This window comes from Vanellus vanellus (assembly GCF_965231255.1).
Source record: "Vanellus vanellus genome assembly, chromosome: 27".
NCBI classification, from domain to species: domain Eukaryota; kingdom Metazoa; phylum Chordata; class Aves; order Charadriiformes; family Charadriidae; genus Vanellus; species Vanellus vanellus.
The window spans coordinates 1,491,550-1,515,153 of NC_138932.1; the positions used below are offsets into that span (position 1 = coordinate 1,491,550).

At 64.8% G+C, this 23,604-nt stretch overlaps 3 protein-coding genes across 3 annotated transcripts; 2 read left to right on the top strand and 1 right to left on the bottom strand.

Annotated features, from left to right (window-relative positions):
• Positions 1-3,843: 3,843 nt before the first annotated feature.
• Positions 3,844-10,461, top strand: SV2A (synaptic vesicle glycoprotein 2A; the record flags this gene model as incomplete). The annotated part of the gene is made up of 12 exons (XM_082496230.1): positions 3,844-4,423; positions 5,668-5,848; positions 6,002-6,153; positions 6,237-6,370; positions 6,960-7,049; positions 7,294-7,404; positions 7,489-7,577; positions 8,130-8,294; positions 8,401-8,534; positions 8,624-8,827; positions 9,105-9,264; positions 10,278-10,461. The coding sequence occupies 12 exons, from the start codon at positions 3,844-3,846 to the stop codon at positions 10,459-10,461; spliced, it is 2,184 nt and encodes a 727-aa protein (XP_082352356.1).
• A 2,097-nt stretch (positions 10,462-12,558) lies between these two features.
• On the bottom strand, positions 12,559-14,208 carry BOLA1 (bolA family member 1). Its single transcript, XM_082495981.1, has 2 exons — positions 14,181-14,208; positions 12,559-13,307 (listed from the first exon to the last, which is right to left on the bottom strand). The coding sequence occupies exon 2, from the start codon at positions 13,286-13,288 to the stop codon at positions 12,884-12,886; it is 405 nt and encodes a 134-aa protein (XP_082352107.1). The 5' UTR covers positions 13,289-13,307; positions 14,181-14,208; the 3' UTR covers positions 12,559-12,883.
• Positions 14,209-16,201: 1,993 nt separating this feature from the next.
• On the top strand, positions 16,202-22,451 carry LOC309681941 (nuclear receptor subfamily 2 group F member 5-like; the record flags this gene model as incomplete). The annotated part of the gene is made up of 3 exons (XM_082495923.1): positions 16,202-16,526; positions 20,874-21,404; positions 22,150-22,451. The coding sequence occupies 3 exons, from the start codon at positions 16,202-16,204 to the stop codon at positions 22,422-22,424; spliced, it is 1,131 nt and encodes a 376-aa protein (XP_082352049.1). The 3' UTR covers positions 22,425-22,451.
• Positions 22,452-23,604: the final 1,153 nt, after the last annotated feature.

The window sequence follows — 23,604 nt, forward strand, 5'->3', positions numbered from 1 at the left end:
CGGTGTCCCCCGGGAGGGGCAAATTGCGGTCGGTTTGGGTCCCTTCCCCCCCCCCCCAGACATCGCTTTGCCGCCCTGCGATAACTGCGTTCCTCTTTGCATTCCCCCCCTCCAAAAAAAGAAGAAGGAAAAAAAAAAAAAAAAAAAAATGTCGGTGGCGTTGGTGCCCTGTCGCAGCGGAGGGACCGGGTCTGGCAGCCCCGGGCCGGGAGGAACAACGGTTTGATGTAAAGAAATCAAAATTCAGCCCCGAGGAGGCCGTGACTCAGATTTGCCGCGCTGCCTGCGGCTGCGGTGGGCGGCGGGGAGGAGAGGTTGCCGTAAGAGGCTCATGAGCAGCGCCGGCGTCGCCTTCACGAACCCACCGGGGAGGGAAACCGAGGCGGTGGTGGCGGCGGTGGGGTCAGCACCTTGTACAAGCCCCCCCCACCCCCCCCATCATTAGCCACCACCATCGCCTCCGCAGTCACCGGAGCATCTTCCATCCGGCAGCTCCGGCGCGGGAACCCCTCTCCCGCGGGAGCTCCCCGCGAGCGTGGGCAGCCCGGGGGAGGCATCGCCTGCCGTTAATAAGCCAAAGCGAAGGACGAGCCCCCCATCCTCCCGCTGCGGGGGGTGCGTGTGTGTGTGTCCCCCCCTTTTCGCCAGCCCCTTGTTTGCCGTAGCACAGCCCCCCCCGCCCCCCCCGCCACCTCCCTTCCCTGGGCTGTGGCAATGGACTCTCCCAGCGCTCCGTGTGCGCGGCGAAGGCTGCGGCGTTAACGCCGGCTCTGGTACCCCGTGAGCTCTTCTCTCGCCGTATCCCTGCCCGGAGCATCCTTCTGCCACCCGGCGCGGGAGGCAAGTCGCCGAAAGGAGGGCCAGAGCAGAGCGAGAGGGCTGAAACAGGTAAGGAGATGGAATAAATGCCTTTTAAAAGGCAGATTCCCCCCCACCTCCTCCTCCTCATCACCCCGCTGGTTTTAATGAGCATCCTCGGAGCCGCCGGCTGATGGATTGGGGGTTCGGCTTCTCCTTTCCACTTGGTGTGGCCATTTTGTCCTGGAAAAGCTCGCCTCCAGCCTCGCTCCGTGTTTTTCCCTGCGCGTTTAACAGCCTCTTGTCATCCCTCCCCGTCGTCGTCGTCGGTGGTCGTAGGGCCGGGGGTCCCTCTGCCCGGTGGGGGTTTGGGGTTTTGTCGCAGGGACGGCCGTTTCTCCCGGTGGTACCGGCAGGATTTGGGGGGGGGGGGGAGGTGGTGGTGGGGGGGGGGGGTTGCTGAAGGATGACCTTGGGCACAGGCGATTTAAAACTCTTCTCCCCCCCCCCCCCCCCTTGTCGCCATGTTCTTGCCATAATGCAAAAAGGATGGGGGCTGCGGGGGGGGGGACGGACGCGACATGACACGACACGGGCCCAGAGGAGCCCTAATGTGGGATATCCCCCCCCCCCCCCCAACGGTGGGGCGGGTGGGGGTGTGCAGGTCGGAGGCAGGGCAGGAGGAGACGGGTCCAGCGGGCGATAACCTTGGCCGGGGCCGGCGGTGACGCTTCGGGCTCGCGCCAGGATGGGGCCGGTGGGGCAATTTTTGCAACCAGAAGAGCGTTTTTGGGGACACCCCCCCAACCCCCCCTCAAAGTCCAGCTCCTGCGCATAGGGAACCCCTGTGGGATTTCTGCCTTCCTGCTGAACTCAAACCCCTCATCCCAAAAGCAGCCGTGGCTCAGGCGCAGCGTCCGCTCGGGCCGCTCGCGGCATCCGTGTGTCGTCCCCCCCCCCCGGCTCGGCCGGAGCAGCTTCCCCATCCCCGAGCCGCACTGTGACCTTGCTCCCCGGCCTGTCCTCATCCCCAGCGGGGATACGGCCTTTTTCCGCTCCCTTCTTCCTTTCGCCCGGTCTCCTATAACATCACGGTCCGTATAACGGCGTCCCGCGGCGCGGCCGCCGTGGGGGGCACCGTGGGGAGCCCCCAGCCCGGCTGGAGCCAAATGACCTTGGCCGGGAATCGGTTCCGTCCAGCACCCATGGGTGCCGACGGCTTTTAATCCCAGGAGGGGGGGTCCGGGGGAGGGTCCCCGGGATGGGGACAGGGCGGGGGGGCGATGGCAGTGGGGGTATTGGTGATTTTATGCTGCTTATCAGCACCCACTGGGCTTCATTCAGAAATTTGGGGGGGGGGGGGGGCAGGCCGTGCCGTGCCGTGCCGTGCTGCAGCACCGCCACCGCGTTGTCCCCATGTCCCTGCTGGGCTCCCGGGGGGGGGGGCATTGCCCACAGCCCCGGCTATTTGGGAAGGGCTAATTTTAGCGTCCCCCATCGTGGCGTGGCTCGGGGACGGCTGCGTCCCTCTCCCTGCGGCTCAACTCCCGCCTCGCCGTCCGCGCCTGCCCGCGGCCAGACGTAAAAATAGCCCTTTTTTTGGGGGGGTGGGGGTGTCACACCGTCGGCCAAATCCCTTCTGGAAGGCTCTGCCCCGACACAGCACACGTGGTCCCCCGGCGCCCGCTCTGCCACCGCAGCCGGTGACGCCGCCAACGCGTCACCCGGTCACCGTTGGCCAAGCCGGGACCCCTCTGAGGGACCCTCCCACCCCCCCACCCCAAACTGCCTCCTTGAGACCCCCCCCTCCACCACCCCCCCGACCCACAGCACCCACACGCAGCACTGGGGGAGCCTGGGGGGGTTTGGCGGACCGCTGTGTCCTCGGGGTGGTCCCTTCGCTGTCCCCCCATCCCACTTCCCGAGAAAATTTGGGGGGGGAGGGGGCTGTTCCAGGCCTGCTGCTGGCCCAGGTTTTGGTGGTGACTTGCAATCCTGGGTGGGTGGACTGGGGAGCAGCGGGGTCCCCCCCCCGGTGTCCCATGTCCTCTGTCCCCTTGGTGTCCCCCCTTACGGGGGATGGACGCGGGAAGGCCCGATCCGGATTGGACCCCAGCATTGGGGTGCTGTGATTTGTGTGTGTGTGTTCCCTCCCCCAGGGATGAGCAGGGGGTGTCCCCCGTCCCATGCCGTCGCCGGGTCCCCCCCCCACCGTGGGGTCCCCCCGTGTCCTGCTGGGGTCACCTGCGCCACCCCAGTGGGGTCCCCATCACTGTGTCCCCCCTCTGCCCAGCGCTGCGCTGGGGTTGGGGTGGGGGGGAGAGATGCATCTGCGTGGCCACACCCCCTGAAGCTCATTGGCTGAGCGCCTGGGCCACGCCTCCGTGGCCCCATTGATGCCGGTGGGGTGGCCACGCCCCCCGACGCTCATTGGTCCTTGGCCCGGCCGCACCTTCCCGGCCCCATTGAGGGGATGGCGCGGCCCTTTCCTTCAATGGGGCGGGGGGTGGGGGGGGGCATCAGTGGGGACGAGGGGGGCTCCATGGCCGGGGGGGCCCTGTGCGGCCCTGGGGGGGGATGGAGGGGCTGTGGGACCCTCCTGCTCCCTGTGGGGCTCCGTCACTTCTGGGGTCCCCACCGTGGGTCCAAGTTGGGGGACAGAGGTGGGTCCCCCCTCGGGGACAGCGGGGTCCCGGGGTGGGCAGGTGGGGTTGGGCGGCTTTGCAATGGGGTGCCCCAAATCCTCCTGTTTCCATCTGAAATGGAGGGGGGGGAGGGGGCTCAGAGCGGCGCAGAGCCTGGGGTGAGGTGGGACATGGCCATTCCCACCCTAAACCAGTCCCTCTTCCTGTCTGGGGCTCTTCAGGTCCGGGCCGGCGTCTGGGGTGTCCGTCCCCTTCCCGCCGGTGCCACGCGGATGGGTAGCGCCGTCCCCCGTCTCCCCACATCCCACCGCTCTGCCCGGGCGTGAGGGCGCAGCCCCCGACGCAGAGACCCCCCCCTCCCTCTCTCCGTGCCGGTGGCCCGGCCGAGCCCACCGCCGCCATGGACGAGAGCTTCCGAGACCGGACGGCGTTCATCCGGGGCGCCAAGGACATCGCCAAGGAGGTGAAGAAACACGCGGCCAAGAAGGTGAGCAAGGGCATGGACCGCATGCAGGACGAGTACACCAAGCGCTCCTACTCCCGCTTCGAGGAAGAGGAGGATGACGAAGACTACCCGCCCCAGGACGGCTACTACCGGGGGGGCGAGGGGGCCAACGAAGAGGAGGGGGCTTCCAGCGACGCCACCGAGGGGCACGACGAGGAGGACGAGATCTACGAGGGCGAGTACCAGGGCATCCCCCGGCACGACTCGATGAAAAGCGGGGAGCGGCTGGGGGGCGAGGCGGCCGTCGGCGCCTTCGATGACAGCGAGGGACAGCGGCGGAAGGACAAGGAGGAGCTGGCGCAGCAGTACGAGCTCATCCTGCAGGAGTGCGGCCACGGCCGCTTCCAGTGGACCCTCTACTTCGTCCTGGGACTGGCCCTCATGGCCGACGGCGTGGAGGTCTTCGTGGTGGGCTTCGTCCTGCCCAGCGCCGAGAAGGACATGTGCCTCTCCGACTCCAACAAGGGCATGCTGGGTGAGGAGGGGGTGGGGGGACGCGGGGGGGCGCTGGGAGACGGGGGAGGAGGGGAGACATGGGGGGGACAGGAGCAGGTAGAGGGACACGGAGGGACACGGGATTTGGGGGACGTGAGCAGATGGGGAGATGGAGGGACACAGAGGAACATGAGATTTGGGGCACAGGAGCAGATGGGGAGATGGAGGGACACGGAGGGGATGGGGGACATGAGCAGGTAGAGGGACATGGAGGGACACGGGATTTGGGGGGACGGGGGGGACATGGAGCAGCACCGGAAGATGAGGGATGTATGGGGGGACATGAGCAGATGGGGCTATGGAGGGACACAGAGGGTATGGGGGGACGCAGGAGGGACAGAGGGACAAGGGGAGACGTGGGGAGAGAGAAGCGGTTGGGGACGTGGGAGAACATGAGCAGACAGAGGGACGTTGGGGGACGTGGGGGGCCCGGGGGGCTGTGGGGACGTGGAGGGACAGGAGGGGACACGGGGGAGCGTGGGGACACGTGGGGGTCAGAGAGGCACAGGGGGAGGTGGGACCACAGGGAGTGTGGGGTAGATATAAGAAGATATGGGGGGCCGTGAGGATATGGGGGGGGATGGAGCTGCGGAGTGGGATGTGGGGGGCCAGGAGGAGGGACACGGTCCCCCCCAGCCCCGCAGCCCCCCGCCTTATCTCCCCGCTGCAGCTGGGCCCGGGGGGTGGTGGGGGGCCAAGGCAGAGCCCCCCATCCCTCCTGTCGGGGGGTGCTGATAACGCTGCCAGCGGGTTCTGGGGGGGGCTGCGTTGGCCGCGCTGCGGCGCGCTCCCCCCTTCCCTGCGGTGCCCGCTGCAGCCTGAGCCCCCCCCCCGGCCCCTCCGCTGCCCTCCCCCCTCGCTGAGACCTGGCAAACTCAGGGCAGGAGTGTGGGGGGGGGGGATGCAGAGTGGGGGGGACATCTCAGCCCCCCCATCCCGTGGTCCCTGAGCAGGACAGGGGGGACAACCCAGGTGTCCCAATTCAACCCAGGTGCCCCCCCCCCAATTCATACATGGGGTGTCCCCCCCCCATCCCTGCGAGGGGACGCGGGTGTCCTTACCGCGCTCAGCTCGGGGCAGTGGGGGGGTCACCATCACCCCATCACCCCCACCCCAACCCACTGCCCCCATCGCCGTCACCCTCCAGCGGGTGACTCGGGGTGTCCCCGTCCCCCCCCCGGGACTGATGGCACCCTGTGTGTGTGTGTCCCCCCCCCTCCTCAGGGCTCATCGTGTACCTGGGCATGATGGTGGGCGCCTTCCTGTGGGGCGGGCTGGCCGACCGCCTGGGCCGAAGGCAGTGCCTCCTCATCTCCCTCTCCGTCAACAGCGTCTTCGCCTTCTTCTCCTCCTTCGTCCAAGGCTACGGCACCTTCCTCTTCTGCCGCCTCCTCTCGGGCGTGGGGTAAGGGGGGGTCACACACACACACGGCACCGCCGGGGGGTGGGGGGTGGGGGGGTCGAGCAGCCAAACCCCCCCAAAACTGGGGGCGGCGGTGGGGACGGTGACGCCGTTGTGCGGTGACGCCACCGTTCTGCCCCTCCGCCCCCCCCCCAGCATCGGCGGCTCCATCCCCATCGTCTTCTCCTACTTCTCGGAGTTCCTGGCGCAGGAGAAGCGGGGGGAGCACCTGAGTTGGCTCTGCATGTTCTGGATGATCGGGGGCATCTACGCCTCCGCCATGGCGTGGGCCATCATCCCCCACTACGGTAAGAGCCCCCCCCGGTGCCGGATGAGGCGGTGAGTTTGGTGGGTCTCAGCGTCACCGCCGGGTCCCGTCCCCTCTCCGTAGGTTGGAGCTTCCAGATGGGCTCCGCGTACCAGTTCCACAGCTGGAGGGTCTTCGTCCTGGTCTGCGCCTTCCCCTCGGTCTTCGCCATCGGGGCGCTCACCACCATGCCCGAGAGCCCCCGCTTCTTCCTGGAGGTGAGCGGAGCTGGGGGGGGGCGGGGATGGGGGGGCTGTATCCTGCTGGGGGGGTGCGAGCAGGGAGCCTGGGGGGGCGCTGGGGAGGGACCCTGAGCTGGTGGCAGAGATGGGGGACCCGGGCAGGGACCCCCAGGTGGGTGGTGGGACGTCCGTGGGGAGTCCGAGTGGGTGGTGGAGAAGGGGGGACCCAGGCATGGACCCCCAAACTGGGTGGCAGGACCCAGGCAGGGACCCCAAGTGGGTGATGGAGATGGAGAGACCCAAATGGGGACCACCAAGTGGTTGGTGGAGATGGGGGGAACTGGGCAGGGACCCCCAGGTGGGCAGTGGGACCCCAGCAGTGACCCTGAGTGGGTGATGGAGAAGGGGGGACCCACACAGGGACCCCCAAATTGGGTGGCAGGACCCAGTGGGACACCCAATTGGGCGGTGGAGATGGGGGAGACCCAACTGGGACCCCCCAAGTGGGTGGTGGGACCCTGAGGAGTTGATGAAGATGTGGGGGGGGACACCCAGGCAGCGGGTGGCGGGCGGTGGGCCGGGGGCAGGATTGGTGCCGGGGCGAGCCCGGGCTCTGGCGTTGCAGAACGGCAAACACGACGAGGCCTGGATGGTGCTGAAGCAGGTCCACGACACCAACATGAGGGCCAAGGGCCACCCCGAGAGGGTCTTCTCGGTAAGGTGTCCCCCACCCCACCCTGCCCCAGGGCTCCGGGTGCCCAGCAGCCCCGGGGGGAGCACTCCTGGAGGAGCGAATTCCCCCCTCCGGGAAAAGCACTGCGGGGAGGGGGTCAGCCCGGCTTTAGCGGGTGGGGAAACTGAGGCACGAGGTGGGGACGGGTCTCGCCTGGGAGCCGTGGCGGAGCTTGGGCTTCCCGGCGTCCCCAAATTGTCCCCTCCGCCCCCCCCATGCTCCGCAGGTCACCCACATCAAGACCATCAAGCGGGAGGACGAACTCATCGAGATCCAGTCGGACACCGGCACGTGGTACCGGCGTTGGCTCGTGCGATTCCTCAACCTCTCGCAGCAGGTGAGGTCGGACCCCGCTCCGGGGGGGACCCGCTCCCCGCCGTGTCCCCTCGTCACCCCTCGTGTCCCGTGTCCCCCCCCGTAGGTCTGGAGTAACTTCCAGCAGTGCTTCGCGCCCGAATACCGCCGGGTGACGCTGATGATGATGGCCGTGTGGTTCACCATGTCCTTCAGGTGGGACCATGACGGGGACAGCCCGGGGGTGCCGTCACCCCACGGCGTGGCCAGAGCCGGGCAGATCCCCGGGGGGGAGAGGGATGGGACTGGCAGCACTGGGAGGGGACTGGGATGGGACTGGCAGGACTGGGATGGGGATGGGATGGGATGGGATGGGGATGGGGATGGGGATGGGATGGGATGGGGATGGGGATGGGGATGGGGATGGGATGGGATGGGATGGGATGGGGATGGGATGGGATGGGATGGGGTGGGGATGGGGATGGGATGGGATGGGATGGGGATGGGATGGGATGGGATGGGATGGGATGGGATGGGATGGGATGGGATGGGATGGGGTGGGGATGGGGATGGGATGGGATGGGATGGGATGGGATGGGATGGGATGGGATGGGATGGAATGGGATGGGATGGGATGGGATGGGCAGCACTGAGAGGGGACTGGGGTGGGACTGGCAGCACTGGGATGGGACGGGCAGCACCGGGATGGGATGGGATGGGATGGGATGGGCGTCACGGTGCCCGCGCTCAGCCCCGCTGTCCCCGCAGTTACTACGGGCTGACGGTGTGGTTCCCGGACATGATCAAGCACCTGCAGAACATCGAGTACGCCTCCCGCACCAAACTCTTCACCCGCGAGAAGGTGCGGCACTTCACCTTCAACTTCACCCTGGAGAACCAGATCCACCAGGGCGGCGAGTACTTCAACGACAAGTGCGTGCCGGGGGGTGGCGCTGAGGCCGGGCCCACTCAGCGCACGAGCGGATGGTGATGACCTGAGCTCTCCCCCCGGCCCCCCGCCCCACCCCACCCCCCCCAGGTTCATCGGCCTGAAGATGAAGTCGGTGACGTTCGAGGACTCCCTCTTCGAGGAGTGCTACTTCGAGGACATCACCTCCAGCAACACCTTCTTCAAGAACTGCACCTTCATCTCCACCGTCTTCTACAACACGGGTCAGGCCGGTCCCCAAAGTTGCGAGGGGGACACAGAGGAGGGGGGAAGGTGGGGTTGACCCCACCAAATGTCTTCTCCGTCCCGACAGATCTCTTTGAGTACAAGTTCATCAACAGCCGGGTGGTCAACAGCACCTTCCTGCACAACAAGGAGGGCTGCCAGCTGGACTTCAGCGACGACAACAACGCCTACATGATCTACTTCGTCAGCTTCTTGGGCACTTTGGCCGTCCTCCCCGGCAACATCGTCTCCGCTCTCCTCATGGACAAGATCGGCCGCCTCCGGATGCTGGGTGGGCATCGCCCAAGAGATCTGTTACGCTGAGGCTGGGGAGACACCAACCCAGCTTGCCCAGAGGAGACGTTGGTTGCCCCACTGGAGGTGGTCAAGACCACGTTGGATGTGGCTTGGAGCAACCTGGGCTGGTGGGAGGCCTCGGTGGCCTTCAACGGTCCCTTCCAACCCAAACCGCTCTCTGCCTCAGTTTCCCCTCCCCGACGCGGCGGGGGTGGGGGACGCCGGTCCCTGCTCCCCCCGGCCCTGACGTGTCCCCTCCTGTCCCACCGCAGCCGGCTCCAGCGTGATGTCCTGCGTCAGCTGCTTCTTCCTCTCCTTCGGCAACAGCGAGTCGGCCATGATCGCGCTGCTCTGCCTCTTCGGCGGCGTCAGCATCGCCTCCTGGAACGCCCTCGACGTGCTCACCGTGGAGCTCTACCCCTCCGACAAGAGGTGCGGGGGGCGCCGGGTGCTGGTGGGGTGGGGTGAGGTTCGGGGTGCCAGGTCTGAGGGTTTGGGTGCTGGGTCTGATGTTCTGGGTGCTGGGTGTGATGTTCTGGCTACCAGATGTGAGGGTTTGGGTGCCAAATGTGAGGATTTGGGTGCCAGGTGTGAGGTTCTGGGTGCCAGCTGGGAGGTTCTGGCTACCAGATGTGAGGTTCTGGGTGCCAGGTCTGATGTTCGGGGTGCTGGGCATGATGTTCTGGGTACCAGATGTGATGTTTTGGGTGCTGGGGGTGAGGTTTTGGGTACCAGCTGTGAGGTTTTGGGTGCTGGGTGCCAGATCTGGGGTGCCAGGTGCTGGGTACAGGGATTTTGGGGTGCTGGGTACAAGGTTTTGGGGTGCCAGGTGCCATGCGTGGGGTGCCGGGGAGAAGATTTTTGGGGCGCTGGGTGCCGGGTACCATGCGTGGGGTGGCAGGTACAGAGTTTTTTGGGGTGCCAGTGGTGGGGTGCTGGGTAGAAGGTTTTGGGGTGCTGGGTGCCGGGTGACATGCATGGGGTGGTGGGTACAAGATTTTTGGGGGTGCTGTGTGCCAGTTGTGGGGCACTGGGTACAAGGTTTTTGGGGTGCCGGGTGCAAGGCATGGGGTGCTGGGTGCCAGATTTGGGGGTGCTGGGTACAAGGTTCTGGGGTGCCGGGTGCTGGCTAGAAGGTTTTGGGGTGTTGGGTGCCAGGAGCCATGCATGGGGTGGTGGGTACGAGGTTTTGGGGTGCCGGGTGCCGGGTAGAAGGTTTTGGGGTGCCGGGTGCCATGCGTGGGGTGCCAGGTAGGGGGTTTTGGGGTGCTGGCTGGAAGGTTTTCGGGGCACTGCCCGCTGCCGCAGGCGAGTTTGCGGGGTGCCCCCCGGGCGTTGCGGACCAGAACCTCTCCTTTTGGGGCTTGGGGGGGGTCCACCACCCCCGATACCACCCACCCCCTTTGTCGTCCGTCCCCCCCCCCCCCCAAACAACCCCCCGACAGGACGACGGCCTTCGGGTTCCTGAACGCGCTGTGCAAACTGGCGGCCGTGTTGGGCATCAGCATCTTCACCTCCTTCGTGGGCATCACCAAAGCCGTCCCCATCCTCTTGGCCTCCGCCGCTCTGGCCCTCGGCAGCTCCCTCGCCCTCAAACTGCCCGAAACCCGCGGCCAAGTCTTGCAGTGACACCCCCCTCCCCCCCCCAAAAAAAAACCCAACAAAATTCCCACTATCATCTCCCCACACCCCAAAAATCCCCCCCCTCCCCCCTTCCCAGGGGGGGCTTAGTCTCGTTAGACACTGTGAAACGTCTTCTTGGAGCATTTGGGATCTTTTTCATTTGCACTTGCCCCCCCCCCCCCCCAAGAAATCCCCCCCTCCCCCCAAAATTCCCCCCCCCCAAACCCCCCCTTCCCCCATTTCTTTTCTCGGTGTCACCCCCTCTGTGAATAGCTGCTCGTTCCTGGGGGGGCTGTGGGGGGTATCAGCATTGTGGGGGGGTGGGAAAAGCCCTGTGCCCCCCCCCCCCCCAAGCCCCCCCCCCAGCACCCCCATGCTGGGCCGGGGAGGAGGAGGAGGATGAAGGCTCCATCCTCAGCACAGCGGGGGGGGGGGGGGGGCAGCAGTAGCTCCGTGCCTCAGTTTCCCCATCCGTAAGGACAGTGCCCGGCGCTGCGTAGGGTGAATTTGGGGGGGGGTCCCCAGCTGCACCCCGGGAGGATCGGGGGGTGTTAACGGCCTTTTGGGGTGCAGGACCCCCGGGGGGGGGGGGGGGGGGGGCACAGGGCACCCGGGCACGCGCCTCGTCTTGGGGGCGCGTGGCATGTTGGGGTGCGGGGAGTATTGGGGTGCGGGACCCTGGGGGGTGCACAGCCCTTTGGGGCATTTTGGGGTGCACAGCCCTTTGGGGTGCAGAGGCCTTTGGGGTGCACGGCATGTCGGGGTGCTCCACCTTTTGGGGTGCTCAACCCTTCGGGGCGCACAATATGTGGGGGTTCATGGCATATTGGGGTGCTCAGCCCTTTGGGGTGCAGAGCATGTCGGGGTGCACATCCTTTTGGGGTGCTCAGCCCTTTGGGATGCACTCCTCGGGGTGCTCAGCCCTTTGGGGTGCCCCACATTTTGGGGTGCACAACCCTTTGGGGTGCTCAGCCCTTTGGGATGCTCAACTCTTTTGGGGGGTGCACATCATTTTGGGGTGCTCAGCCCTTTGGGGCACACATCCCTTTGGTGTGCGGGGTATTTTGGGGTGCTGAGCCCTCTGGGGTGCGCTCCTCAGGGTGCGCCGCCCTTTTGGGGGTGCAGGGCATGGCGGGGTGCTGCAGAACCCCTCGGGGGGGGGGGGGGAGGGATGTGCGTGTCACAGCATTTTCGGGTGCCACCTACGTAAAGCACAGGACGCCGTGGGGCGCCCGTCACTTTGGGGTGCAGCCGCCCCCCCCGCGCCCCCCGGGGTGCCGCCAGCCCTTCCGCTGATTTTGGGGTGCAGGGGGTGGGGGAAGAAGAGTCCCAAAACTGCCATTTAATTATTTTTTTCTTTCTTAGGGGTGCTGGGGGGGGGGGGGGGTGTCAGGGTGGTCCCCGCACCCCCTTCCCCCCCCTACACCCCCTTCCCCCCCCAGAATCCCCTTACCCACCCCCCACCCCCCCCCAGCCCAGAGCACAAAACCACCAGCGGTTTGCAAAGCACAAAGTGGCACCGGGACACTCCCCCCCCCAAATATAAAGGAAAAACGGGGTACGGGGGGGGTGGGGGGGGTGTCCCAGAGCTGTGTCCCCCCCCGGGTCGGTCCCCAGTATGGAATGGGAAATGTTGGTCTATGCAAAAGCACTTCAGAGGCCCCCGACAGCCCCCCAACATCCCGGGCAGCCCCCCCCCCCAAATATTTAGGGCAGCCCCCCCCTAATATTTAGGGCAGCCCCCCCCAAAATACTTAGGGCAGCCCCCCCCAGCCTCGTGAGCAGCCCCCCCCCCATCTCTAAGCGATCGAGCGGCGTGTGCTTCATCTCCTTCTCCTCCTGTCCCCCCCCCCCCCCGACCCCCCCTTCGGTGTAGCTGGTCCTTTTGGGGGGTGCGCCCCCCCAAGCGCTGTCCGTACGCAGTCGTGCTGTGCTGTAGTTTTTAGATGTTTGTAAATTAATTAAACAAAAACAAAAAAAAAACAACCAAAAAACTCATCAAAACTACCAGAAAAAAGCCAACACCCCCCCCCACCCCCCCAATCACCCAAAACGACCCAAAATTGCCCTTCCCGGCGCAGAAGGAGGATTCAGTTGCCGTTTCCAAGCTGCTCCCGGGGGAGCGTTTATTTTTGGGGGGTGGGGTGGAGGGGGTGGGGGACGTCCCCCAGACGGTGAAGCCATTTAAAAATTAAATTGGGGGGGGAAGATGACGACGGGGACACCCCCAAAATCCTCCCCCCATATTGCCTCCCCCCTGCAAAGTGGGAGCAGGGAGAGGTTGTGGTGGGGGGTGGGACCCATGGGGTGGCTGGGGGCAATGTGGGGGGGGGGGTCACCCCAATATTTTTGCTCCCCCCCCCTCATAATTTGGGGTCCATCGCTGCCGCGGTGGCGCCGTCGAGGGGGGACACACCCAGCGCTGCCATCACTGATCCCCGTGCGAATCGCCGTCCCCGCGGTGTTCGTGTTTGGACCCCCCCAAACACGGGGGTCGGGGGGGGACGCGGGGGTCGCTCTGCCATTGTTGGGGGGTCCTGGCGACGATGGCGAGGGCGTGCAGGGGTCCGGCCAGCTCGGCGCGAAGGGCGGCGTGCACCAGGCGATGCCGCTGCAGCGGGGACAGCCCGGTGAAGCGCCCGCTCACCACCACCACCGCGAAGTGGGTTTCGGCTCCGGGGGGGCCGCCGTGGCGGGGGCTTTCGTCCAGCACCTGGAGGTGGGTGGGCTGCAGGGCCGCGTCCAGCTTGGCGCGGATGGCGCGGGCCAGGGGGCCACCGTCACCCATGGCCCGTAGCCCCCGGCCAGTGGCCGCCAGGAGGGGACCCCGCATGCAGAGAAATGGGGGGGGGCTGCAAAGGAGAGAGAGGGCGATGATTTTAGGGGGGTTCTGGGGGGCTGGGATGTCCGCAGGGTCAGACCCCATTTATGGGGGTGGCAGGAGGAGGGGGGTGAATTTGGGGGGGGGCCTTGAAGGCTCAGACCCTGGAAATGGGGGAGGACTGGGGGGGCTCTGCAGGACCAGACCCCATTTATGGGGGTGGCAGGAGGGGGGGGTTGTTTGTGGGGATCCTGAAGGATCAGACCCTGGAAATGGGGGGATTGGGGGGGGGGGGGGGGCTGGTTAAGGGCGATGATTTGGGGGGGGCTCTGCAGAACCAGACCCCATTTATAGGGGTGGCAGGAGGAAGGGGGGTGAGTTTGGGGGGCCCTGCAGACTCAGACCCTGGAAATGGATTGGGGCGTTCCATGGGGGGGGCTAAGTGTGATGAGTTTGGGGGTCAGGCTCCATTTATGGGGATGACAGGAGGGGGAGGGGTGGATTTGGGGGGGCTCTGCAGGACCACACCCCATAAGCAGGGGTGGCAGGAAGGGGGGGGGGATGCATGGGGGGGGGGGCTGTGCAGACCAGCCCCCAAAACCGGGGGTGACATGAGGTGGGGGACACACACGGGGCAGTGCAAAGCCCAGAGGTGACCTCGGCCTTTGGGGGGGAGCCCCGTCCGGAGCCTCCCCCACCTCACGGGAGAGGGGGCGCAGGGAGAGAAGGGCCTGACCCCCCCCAGCACCCCAACCCCCCCCCACGCCCCCCCGGGTGCGATGGGGACCCCCAAACCTCCCCCCCCCCCGCGTACGATGTTGGGGGACCCCCAAACCCCCACTCCCGCCGCGTGCAATGCCGGGGGACACCCCCAAACCTCTCCCGCCCCCCCCCCGGCCCTCACCCCGGCGCCGCTCCGGCTCCGCTCCGCCGCTGAGCACTCTGGGAGACGGCGTCCCCCCGCCCCTTCCTGTCACGTGACCGCTTCCGGCGGAACTACAGCTCCCAGCAGGCTTTGCGGCCCACCCGCCGTTCCCCCACAGAACTACGACTCCAGAAGGCCTTGCGGCCCACCCGCCCGCTGCCGGTACGTCCCAACCCCCCCCCCGGGTGTTGTCACACACACCCCCCGCCCCGGGGGACACCCGGGACACGGTGGGCACCGGGGGGGCGGCCGGAGCCGTGTTCCCTTCTGGTTCCTTGTCCCCTGTCCCCAACCCTGACCCTGCTGCCCCCTGGGGACAAGGCCCCGGGACCCTGTCCCCATCCCTGTCCCCTTCACTGGGGACATGGCCCTGCGCCCCCTGTCCCTGTCCCCATGCCTGTCCCCGTCACCATCCCTGTCCCCTCTCCCCGGGGGCGTGGCCCTGGAGCCCCTGTCCCCATCCCCGGGGACCCGCCCGGCCCTAACCCCACCCACCACCCAAGCTCCGCCCCCTATCTCTGAAGGCCGCGCCCCCTCTAAGCCTCGCCCTCCCCGCAGCCTGGGCCACGCCCCCCTCCCCGCCTCGCCTCTTTATGATTGGCTGCGACTCTCCGCCCCTCCCTCGGCCTCAAGCCCCGCCCACATATGCCCTTATATAGCGCGGCGGGGCGCAGACGGGCAGGCGTTGGCGGCGGCGCCACGTGACCCGGGTGGGGACACGCGTGGGGACAGAGACGCGGACACACAGAGACGCGGACACGCGTGTGCACGGCGCTGGGCACAGCCGGAGCACGGGGCCCGCTGTACACGCACGGTGCACGCTCGGATCTCTCCACGCGTGTACACACGCACACACACACACGTTGCACACTCGGGTCCCTACACACACCCTCCAACTGCGCCCCCCCCCCCCATTCCACACCCCCCACCCCCCCATTGCACACACACACACCCCCCGTTGCACACTCAGGTCCCTGCACACACCCCCCGTTGCACGGAGACCCCTGGGCGGCCACCAGCCCCCCCCCCATCTCCCCCTCGGGCTGTCCACGGCCCACGGCCCCGCGTCCCCCCCCCCACATCTCGGCCGGTCCCTCCCCGGGGGAGGGTCGGGCCGGTTCCTGGGATTGGGACAGGGACAGCGCCACCCGCCCCGCGCCACCGCGACACACACACCCCGCTTCCCCGGGGAGCCGCCCCCCCTCCCGGTAGCCAACCTCCCCCCCCCCCCCCGCCGCCGCTAGCCCGGCCCCCCCGGAGCCTCCCGCGGCGCCGGGCAGCCCCCTCGGGGAGGAGGAGAATTAACTTTTCTCTTCCTCCTCCTCCTCCTCCTCCTCCTCCTCCTTCACCGCCGCCGCCGCCACTCCGTCCTTCCCCGGTCCTCCGGCCCCGCTGCGCTCCGCCGCCCCGGGGGTCCCCCTTCCCGGGGGGGGGGGGAAGAACTCTTCCCCCAGCCCGGGCGCTCCCTGCTCCAGACCCCCCTTCTCCATCCCGGGGCTCCTTTCCCACCCCGGATTCCCCTTCTCCATTCCCGGACTCCTCCCTCGATCCCGGACCGCCTTCTCCGTCCCCGGTTCCCCCTCTCCATCCCAGGTCACACACACCCCCCTCCATCCCCCGACCCCCTTTTTTCCTTCTGGACTCCCCTCTCTCCATCCCAGACCCCTCTCTCCATCCCCGGACCTTCTTCTCCATCCCGGACCCCTCCCACTCAATCCCGGACCCCCCATTCCATTCCGGACCCCCTTCTTTATCCCAGACACCCCCCCCCCCCTCCATCCCGGATCCCCTTCTTCATCTTAGACCCCCCTCTCTCCATCCCGGACCCCCCTCTCCATCCCAACCCCCCCCTTTCCATCTCGAGTCTCCTTCCCCCCTCCCTCCCCCCCGGGCTCCCCTCTGACTCCCCTTTCCCCTCCATCCCCATCCCTCCCCGCAAGACACCCCCTTCCCCCGGGGGGTGTGTGTGTGTGTCACCCCCCCACCCCCCACTCCCAGCCATGGCCCTGACGGCGGGGCCGTGGCCGGAGCCTCCTCTTCCTCCTCCTCCTCCTCCTCCTCCTCCTCCTCCTGCTGCCGCCGCCGGCCCGGAGGCTGCGGGGAGGGCGGCGGGGGACTGCCTGGTGTGCGGGGACAAGGCCAGCGGGAAACACTACGGGCAGTTCACCTGCGAGGGCTGCAAAAGCTTCTTCAAACGCTCCGTACGCCGCAACCTCTCCTACAGCTGCCGGGGGGGCCGCGACTGCCCCGTGGACCAACACCACCGCAACCAGTGCCAGTACTGCCGGCTCCGCAAGTGCCTCCGCGTGGGGATGCGGCGGGAAGGTGGGGGAGAGGGGCGGGGAGGGGGGGAGAGGGTCGGGGAGGGGGGGAGAGGGTCGGGGAGGGGGGGGGAGAAAGTCAGGAATGAGATCGGAGAGGGTCGGGGAGGAGAGGACGGGGTCGGGGAGGGAGAGGGGAGAAGGTCGGGGAGGAGAGGAGAGGGGAGGGGAGGGGGGGAGAAAGTCAGGAATGCAGATCGGAGAGGGTCGGGGAGGAGAGGAGAGGGTCGGGGAGGAGAGGAGAGAAGGTTGGGAAGGTGAGGAGAGAGTCGGGGATGAGAGCGGAGAAGGTCGGGGAGGTGGGGAGAGTGCCGGAGGGAAGAGGAGAGGGTCGAGGAGAAGAGGGGAGAAGGTTGGGGAGGAGAGGGTGGAAGAGGTAGGGAGAGGGTCGGGAAGGAGAGGGGAGAGGAGAGGGTCGGGGATAAGGGGGGAGAAGGTCGGGAAGAAGGAAGGGATGGGAAGGGGAGAGAAAGTGAAGGGAGGGAAAGTGGGGGGAAGTCGGAGAGGGAGAGGGGATGGGAAAGGAGAGAGGGTGGGAAAGGAGAGAGGGTGGAAAAAAGGGAGAGGGGATGTAAAAGAGGGAGAAGGGATGTAAAAGGCGAGAGGGTGAAAAAGGACAGAGGGCGGGAAAGAAGGAGAGAGGACGGAAAAGAGGGAGAAAGGACGGAAAAGGAGAGGGGATGGGAAAGAAAGTGAGAAGGTGGGAAAGAGGGAGAGGAGATGGGAAGGAAAGGGGTTGGAAAAGAGGAAGAGAAGATGAAAGGGAAAGGGAAAGGGAAAGGGAAGAAGGGGAAAGGGAGGGAAAAAAGAGGAGGGAAAAGTGCAGGAAAAAGAGAAAGTGTGGAAGGAAAGGAGGGAGGGAGGGAGAGAGCCGGAGCGGGAAAGACAACAGAGGAAGAGAGAGGTGAGAAGGGGCGAGAGCGAAGAAGAGACACCAAAAAAAAAAAAAAAAAAGAAAAGAAAAAAGGGAAAGAAAAAAGAACAGGAAAGAGAAAGAAGCGGCCGAAGGGAGAGAAAGTCAAAGGCAGAAAGTGAAAGCGGGCGGGAAAGGGGAAGAAAAAGGGAAAGAGAAAACTCCTCTCCTTCTCCTCTGGCGGTTTCCCTTCGCCCTTTGCCCTCCCGCCGCCCCTCGGCCTTTCGGGGCCAACGGCCCCAAATCGGGGAGGAAATTCCCCCCCCCCCATCCCCCCATCCCGCGGTTTCGGCTCCCCAAATTCCGCGTCACCCCCCGGCAGCGATCGAGGTCTCCTGCGTCTCTCCGGCTTCACCTTCTGGGGGAAAACCCCAATATCGGTATTTTTTTGGGGGGGGGGAAGTGCTTTTCTCTGCTATGAAAACACCGTTTTTTATTCCACTGAATTATGACATCCCATAAATGCCCATTTTCAGCTCAAAATTCCCCTTTTTGGGCTCAGTTTAGGGGTCCGGCGCGCCGCCGCCACGGCGACAATTGACTTTTCTTCTCCGTTCTCCGTAACCCACAGCCCTTAACCCCCCCCTCCCCCGGGGATTAGGGGGCAATAATACGTATATTCTGTAAAAAATGAGAAATTTGGGCTTTTTGGGGTGGATCATCCGGGAGAGCCGAAGGTAATTAGGGGGAATATTTAGTGTGACGGGGATTAAAAACGCATTCGATGTGCCGTATGCCTCTGCCTCCGATCAGCCCCGTCATCCCATTTTGGGCTGATTTTATTATTCCTCCTCCCCAAAAAGCAGCTTTAAAGGAGATTAATTATATTTTTTTAGGGGTTTTCAAGCCCGAAACGGCGCATCGGGGTATCGGCTTTACCGCCGTGCCGAAACCTCGGCGCCGAATCTCCCTGCTGGGATCCTCCCTGCTGGAATAAGGACCTGGGGAAAGAGTGTCATTATTTATATTTAAGGGCTTTATTTATATTTAAGGTTTAAATTTATATTTAAGGTTTTAATTTATAAATTTAGCGTTTATAAATAATTACAGGCGGGGCCCCGGGTCGGGTTCGGCCGCTCGAACGGCCCCTGATTTATTCCGCGGCCCCTCATGTCGGTGCCGACGGGTTTGGTCCTTCGGCGACAGCGATGGAAAGTCGCCTTTTTTAGCATTAAAAAAAAAAAGAATCCCCCAAAATGCAAAAGTGGTCTTTTCTAGCAGGAAAAAAAAACAAAAAACAAACAACTCCGAAATTCCCCTTTTCTAGCATTAAAACCCCAAATAAAATCGCCCAAATTCAGGTGAGGTGGGAAAGGGGCCTCGGTGCCTCGGCACGCGCGGAATGATGTGGGTGAAGCGGGATTGGGGGGAGGAAATACCCCAGCACAGACCTCACCTGCCCTTTTCCCCTTTCTTCCCCCCAAAAAAAGGCCGTCGGATGGCCGGAGGGAGGAGGAAGTGGGGATTTTGGCAGCGAGACGCCTCCTTCCCCCGTAGCCAACGTCCACCGCTGCGTCGGCCGGAGCCGGCGGTTAAATCCCCGGGAATAACCCCATTCCAGGCGGAGTCCCTGCCCGGGAGAACCCGCGCTCGGCCGCGTCCTTTGGGGTCAGATTTGGGCTTTGGGGGGTTGGTTCCTTTTTTCTTTTTCCTCTTTTTTCCTCTTTTTTCCTCTTTTTTCCTCTTTTTTCCTCTTTTTTCCTCTTTTTTTTTCCTCTTTTTTCCTCTTTTTTCCTCTTTTTTCCTTTTTCCTTTTTTCCTTTTTCCCTTTTTCCCTTTTTCCTTTTTTCCTTTTTTCCTTTTTTCCTTTTTTCCTTTTTTCCTTTTTCCTTTTTTCTTTTTTTCCTTTTTTCCTATTTCATTCTTTCTTCTTTCTTCTTTCTTCTTTCTCCTCTTCTCCTCTTCTCCTCTTCTCCTCTTCTCCTCTTCTCCTCTTCTCCTCTTCTCCTCTTCTCCTCTTTTCTTCTTCCTTTTTTCCCTTTTCTTTTTTTTTCCTTTTTTTTTCTTTCCTTTTTTTCATCTTTGTTTCAATTCCCAAATGCCACAATCCGCTGCAGCCGCTTAACACCGGGATCCGCCGCGGTGGATCCCCCCCACAGCATCGTTCCCCCGGCAGCGTCCCCCCCCCCATCCCCTGTCCCTCCCGCACCCCCTCTTCCCTCTGATTTTTGGGGGGGCTCCCGGTGGCCCTGTGACGTGCGTGAAGCCGCCGCGGGATGCGGCACCTCCGGGCGCGGGAAAACGCTGCGGATACCTATGGAAAAGCATTCGGGGGGGGGAAAATGTGTGTTGAAATTTAATTTACTTGAATATTACCAGTTTTGGGGCTAAAAAAGCTCTTTTCCTTCCAGGACACACCCAGTGGTTTGAAGCGATAGTTTTGCCCAAATTAGGGGGGGAGAAAAGGAGGTTGGGGGGTTTTGGGGTGGTGCGAAGGGGGTTGGGGGGATGCGAAGGGGGTTTTGGGGTGATGTGAAGGGGGTTGGGGGTTTTTGGGGTGATGCGAAGGGGGTTGGGGAGATGCAAAAGGGGTTTTGGGGTGATGTGAAGGGGGGCGGGGGATACAAAGGGGGTTTGGGGGTCACGGTGCCACACGGGGGGGGGGGGGGCTGCATGGGCGGCGAGGAGGGGGCTGCACCCCGCAAACACCACTGGGGCGATGCTGCGTGGGGCACACCCCAAGGGCTGGGGCGAGACACCCCCCCCCTCTCTGACACCCCAGTCTGGGGGTCCCCCCATTCCCCTGAGCCCCCCGTTGGTTCCCCTGCGACCCCCGATCCCGACCGGCGGCTGACACCGGGCACTGTCACGCCGCATTAGGCTCAGCGCCTGCCCCGCCGCGGGGGGGCACCGGGGAGGAGGAGGAGGAGGAGGGGGACACCGGACCCCCACCCACCGCACGGTGCCCCCAAGAGATAAGGAAAACAAACCCCACACCCCCAATTTGGGATTTTTTTTTAAGGCCAAAGTGTAAAAAAACTCAAGGGGTGGGACGCAGAGGGGGGAGCTCCTGTCGTGTGTCGTCGTCGTCGTCCCCCCCCCTCGTGGTGGTATTTTGGGGGGGGTGGGGGCACCCCTGGCGTCTCCATGGAGCCCCTCGTTGGCGCCGCCTCCATGCAAGAAGGGGGTCCCCCCCCAAAAGCACGTGGTTCCCCCCAAAATCCCATGTGCCATAATTTATGGGTGAAGAGCCGGGGGGGGGGAGGGGGATGAGCCCTGGGGGGGGGTGTCACAGGGTGGGATTTGTCCCCATCCCGGGCGGCACATCCCCCCCCTTAACTCGGGTGGGGGCACCCACGGGGTTTTTACAGTCTGTGGGGTGGGGGGGACCCCCCGGGTGCCCCCCAGTCCCCGGGGAATGGGGGGGGGAACAACACACACAGGGGGTGATTTGGGGGTGGGGGGGAGCGGGTGCTGACCCCCCGCTCCCCTCCGCAGCGGTGCAGCGGGGCCGCCTGCCCCCCGCCCCCGCCAGCCCCGGCCACTACCCGGTGGTCCCCGGTGACCCCTACGGTGGCCCCGGTGGCTACTTAAGCGGCTTCATCTCCTTACTGCTGCGCGCCGAACCGTACCCGCCGGCGCGCTACGGCGCCCAGTGCCTGCAGCCCGGCGGGGTGGCGGCCATCGAGGGCATCTGCGAGCTGGCCGCCCGCCTCCTCTTCAGCGCCATCGAATGGGCCAAGGGCGTCCCCTTCTTCCCGGACTTGCCGCTGGCGGACCAGGTGGCCCTGCTGCGGGCGGCTTGGAGCGAGCTCTTCGTGCTGAACGCGGCGCAGGCGGCCTTGCCCGTGCACGCCGCCCCCTTGCTGGCCGCCGCCGGCCTCCACGCCGCCCCCATGGCCGCCGAGCGCGTGGTGGCCTTCATGGACCACATCCGCCTCTTCCAGGAGCAGGTGGAGAAGCTGAAGGCGCTGCGCGTCGACGCCGCCGAGTACGCCTGCCTCAAGGCCGTGGCGCTCTTCTCCCCCGGTGAGGGGGGGCGTGGCTTCAGGGGAGGGGGCGTGGTCTCCTGGGAGGGGGCGTGGCCTCCTGGGAGGGGCTTGGTGGGGTGGGGCCGGAGGGGGTGGGGTTTTGAGAGGGTTGCAATGGGGCGGGTGTACAGGGCTTGAAGGGGTTTGGGGGTGTGGTTAAACGGGGGGGTGTGGCTAAACGGGGGGTGTGGCTAAACGGGGTGGGGCTTAAGGAGGTGGGGCTTAACGGGGTGGAGTGCCAAGCGGGTGGGGTCCCACTGGGGTGGGGTTCCAATGAGGTGGGTGTCGATGGGAGCGCAGGGAAGGAATGGGCTGGGCGTGGCTGGGTGTGGCTCAATGGGGTGTGGCTCAATGGGGTGGGACATAATGCGGTGGGGTTCCAAGGGGGCGGGGCTTAATGGGGTGGGGTCGCAGGGGCATGGGCGTCAATGGGTGCATAGGGAATGAACAGGCTGGGGGTGACTGGGCGTGGCTAAATGGGGTGGGTCTTAATGGGGTGGGGCTAAGGGGGCGGGGCTGGGTGTGGAGGGAATGAATGGGCTGGGACAGAATGGGCGGGGCTAAAGGGGGTGGGTGGGGCTGAGTAAGGTGAGAAGAATGATGGGTCGGTCTGGGCGGGGCTTCTGGGGGTGGGGCTAAGTAGGGTGGGAGCAGGGAACGGAGGGGGCGGGGCCAGAGGGGCGGGGGTGGCGGGCCGTGCCTCAGTTTCCCCCCCCCCCCCCCCGCCCCCGCGGCGCGCGCAGACGCGGTGGGGCTGTCGGAGCCGGGGCAGGTGGCCGGCCTGCAGGAGAAGTCGCAGTGCGCGCTGGAGGAGCACGTGCGGCGGCAGCACCCCAGCCAGCCCAGCCGCTTCGGCCGCCTCCTCCTGCGCCTGCCCGCCCTCCGCAGCGTCTCCGCCCCCGGCATCCAGCAGCTCTTCTTCAGCCGCCTGGTGGGCAAGACCCCCATCGAGACCCTCATCCGCGACATGCTGCTGGCCGGAGCCACCCTCAACTGGCCCTACGGTCCCATGCAGTGACACCCCACCCCCCCCCCCGCCCCCCGGGATGGGGACCCCATAGGTGGGGACAGCAAGGCTGGGACCCTAAGGAGGGGACCTCAAAGATGGGGACAGCAAGGATGGAGACACCAAGGACTGAGACCCCACAGATGGGACCCCATGGTTGGGGACACCAAGGATGGAGACACCAAAGATGGGACTCCATGGTTGGGGACATCAAGGATGGAGACTCCAAGGATGGGACCCCATGGTTGGGGAGCCCATGGACGGGATTCCAAAGATGGGGACACCAAGGCTGGGACCCTAAGGAGGGGACCTCAAAGATGGGGACACCAAGGATGGAGATACCAAGGACGGAGGCCCCAAAGATGGGACCCCATGGCTGGGGACATCAAGGATGGAGACTCCAAGGCTGGGACCCTGTGGTTGGGGGCCCCAAAGATGGGGACATCAAGGACTGAGACCCCAGTGATGGGACTCCGTGGTTGGGGACCCCAAGGAGGGGATCCCAAAGATGGGGACCCCAAAGATGGAGACACCAAGGAGGGAGACACCAAGGATGGGACCCCACCTCAAAGACAGGACCCCAAAGATGGGACCTCAAGGATGGTGACCCCAGGGATGAGGGATCCCAAAGATGGGACCCGATGGTTGGATGCCCTGGAGTTGGGGACCCCAAGAATGGGGACACTAACGATGGGACCCCAAGGATGAGCCCCCAGGGCTGGAGACCCCCCAGGGCTGTGGCCCCGGGGAGGGGGTTGCTGCTGGAGGGGGGGGGATTTTTCCCCCTATTTAAGGGAGAAAAGCGGGTTTTGGGGGGGCTGAACGGCGTGTCGGGGGGAGCACCCCCAGCTGGCGCCTGCCCCGCGGGCACAGGGCGGGGGCGATTATTTATTAAAATAAAATAAAATAAAATAAAATAAAATAAAATAAAATAAAATAAAATAAACCAAAAGCCTTTATTGTGTCCCCGGAGCCTCCTGCGGGCGGGGGAAATGTAAACTATTATTATTTTTATTTTCCCATGGTTTTCTCCCGTATCAGCCGCGTGTCCCCCCCCGCGCGGGGGATGGGATTCTTCCTTATTTTTAGTTTTTCTCGTATATATAAAAAAATCGAATTAGACAAATTCAACACCTTTTTTTAATCCTTTTTTTTTTTGGCCGGGATCGGGGCTGGAAGGCAAAGTACCATC

Bases quoted from the DNA above. Each gene is read 5' to 3' on its own strand.
- BOLA1 (XM_082495981.1), bottom strand. From the start codon at position 13,288: ATGCGGGGTCCCCTCCTGGCGGCCACTGGCCGGGGGCTACGGGCCATG.